The following is a 2,055-nucleotide window of genomic DNA, read 5'->3' as shown; positions in this document are numbered from 1 at the left end:
ATGAACTGCAGCGAGAGTCAGCGTCTGCGGACCCTGCTGAGCCGCCTGCTGCTGGAGCTGCATCACCGGGGCAACGCCAGTGGCTTGGGCGCCGGCCCCGGCCCGAGCATGGGCATGGGGGTCGTGCCCGACCCCTTCGTGGGCCGCGAGGTGACCAGCGCCAAGGGCGACGATGCCTATCTCTACATCCTGCTCATCATGGTCTTCTACGCCTGCCTGGCCGGTGGCCTCATCTTGGCCTACACCCGCTCCCGCAAGCTCGTCGAGGCCAAGGACGAGCAGTCCCAGGCCTGCGCTCAGCACGAGTGGCTCCCGGGAGGGGCCCCCGCCACCGCCGACGCCGAGACAGTGGCCGGCTCGCCCGCCGAGGGCCGCCGCCAGCTCGCCCCCTGCGGGCTGCCCGCTCCGGCCCTGGCCCGGGGCACCGAAGGGGTCTAGAACCGCCACCCAGCTCGCTGGCTCGCCCGGTCCCTCCTCAGCTCGCTCGTCTCGCCGTGTCCTCTCCTCCCCTTCCAGGACTTGCCTCACCTGAGGCTCAGAAGACGTTGAGGCCAGGAGACCTCGTCTGGAAGGCCGTGAAAGAAGCATTACCCTCCAGGCTGGCCGCTCGCTCCGCTCCCACCACCCCAGACCCCCACCCCGCACATCCCACCACCCTAAACTGCCTCTGCTCGCGTGTCTTCAGGCAGCCCCGACACCAAGCTCCAGCCCCCTGGGAACTGAATCCAACACGTCCAACACTTGGCATTGAACTGAAGCAGTGAAGTCTACCTGAACTCTGGGCCGTCTAACTGGCAGCTGCTCCAGGGGCTCAGACTCTGCAGAGCCAATGCGCTTGCCACCACTGCCAGGCCGGCCACTGCGGCTCCAGCTTCCTGTTGCCTTAGGGACAGAGACAAAGAAAATGAAGAGACCTCAAGATGTCTTTTCCCTCCCTCCTCCTTCAGCAGGGAGCTAAGCAAGACACTAGGACCAGTCTGTGGTGTAGAACGGACTTGATGGGGACTGGTAGCGGATGGGGCTTAGGGGTGGGGAAGACGTCCGAGTCCCAACTGTATGCTTTTCTTGCTTCCACTTGTCATCCCAAAGGTAACTCGTCTACTTTTGAGCAGCTTTGCCATCTTCTGCTGTGGATAAACATTGCTGGGTGTATTACTCCAGTACTTGCCCATGCCTCTCTTATCTTGATTCAGTTATTAGGGGAGCTATCTGCTTCCTCCATGGAACACGAGGCTCAGTTGCCTCCTGTTCTGTAACCTGGGGAATGTCAGAGGCAGGTAATAAAGGTTGTTTAAAAATGGCTTAAGACTCTTTTCTCAAAGATCCCAGCGTTGAGACTCAGCACTATATACAGAATGAATTATTTTTGCTTTTTGGAAATAATGTTTAGATTTGGGAGTTGGGTTGTTGTGATATCCAGTTCCAATGCCATAGATGTCACTGTGGGTGAAGAAAAAGCTTATATATGGCTAAATGGGTTGTTTTTTTATTTCAAATGTTTCCAAGTTATAATGGCTTTATTCTCCTTTTCCCTTAATTCTGAAACACTTTCAAATATCACAGTGCTAAATAAGGATTTTTCACTTGCCTTTTGCAGTTTTTTGGCATAGATTTTTTTTTTTTTGGCATAGACGTTAAATGAAAGCAACATCTCATATCCATCTCTATTAGCTATTATCAAAGTTAATTTTTAGAAGCCACATTTGTAACTCTCTCAAAGAAGTGGCTTATTTAAAAGAGAAAAAGCCACCAAAGAGTGTAAACCTTAAGTCAGAGAGGAGATGCTTAAACTATCTTAACCAATGATGGGTAAAGTTAGAGGTGTATGTTTATTGATTTATTCTCCTCTGAAGGTCATCAGAAACTTGCTTGCTTAGGGCTTGAATGCTTATACCTGATGATGACTGTTTGAGCCTCATCAAACAAACATGAAGTCACCTGAGCATTAAGTCAACTTGCTTCAAGACAGCTGGTTTCTCAGTAGTAGCAGGACAAAGATATTATGGATTACTTAAATGCACTGAAAATATACAAGCCTCATGCAAGGCATTGGTT

At 51.7% G+C, this 2,055-nt stretch overlaps 1 protein-coding gene across 1 annotated transcript; it reads left to right on the top strand.

The window, feature by feature from the left end:
- On the top strand, window positions 1-438 carry KCNE5 (potassium voltage-gated channel subfamily E regulatory subunit 5). The gene has a single exon (XM_068961930.1). The coding sequence runs from the start codon at window positions 1-3 to the stop codon at window positions 436-438; it is 438 nt and encodes a 145-aa protein (XP_068818031.1).
- The last annotated feature ends 1,617 nt before the right edge of the window (window positions 439-2,055 follow it).

This window comes from Capricornis sumatraensis, chromosome X (genome assembly GCF_032405125.1).
Source record: "Capricornis sumatraensis isolate serow.1 chromosome X, serow.2, whole genome shotgun sequence".
NCBI classification, from domain to species: Eukaryota; Metazoa; Chordata; class Mammalia; order Artiodactyla; family Bovidae; genus Capricornis; species Capricornis sumatraensis.
This window is presented reverse-complemented; position numbering and strand designations above follow the sequence as displayed.

What these genes read in the sequence shown, in the direction of transcription:
- KCNE5 (XM_068961930.1), top strand. Translation starts at nt 1, where the DNA reads ATGAACTGCAGCGAGAGTCAGCGTCTGCGGACCCTGCTGAGCCGCCTG.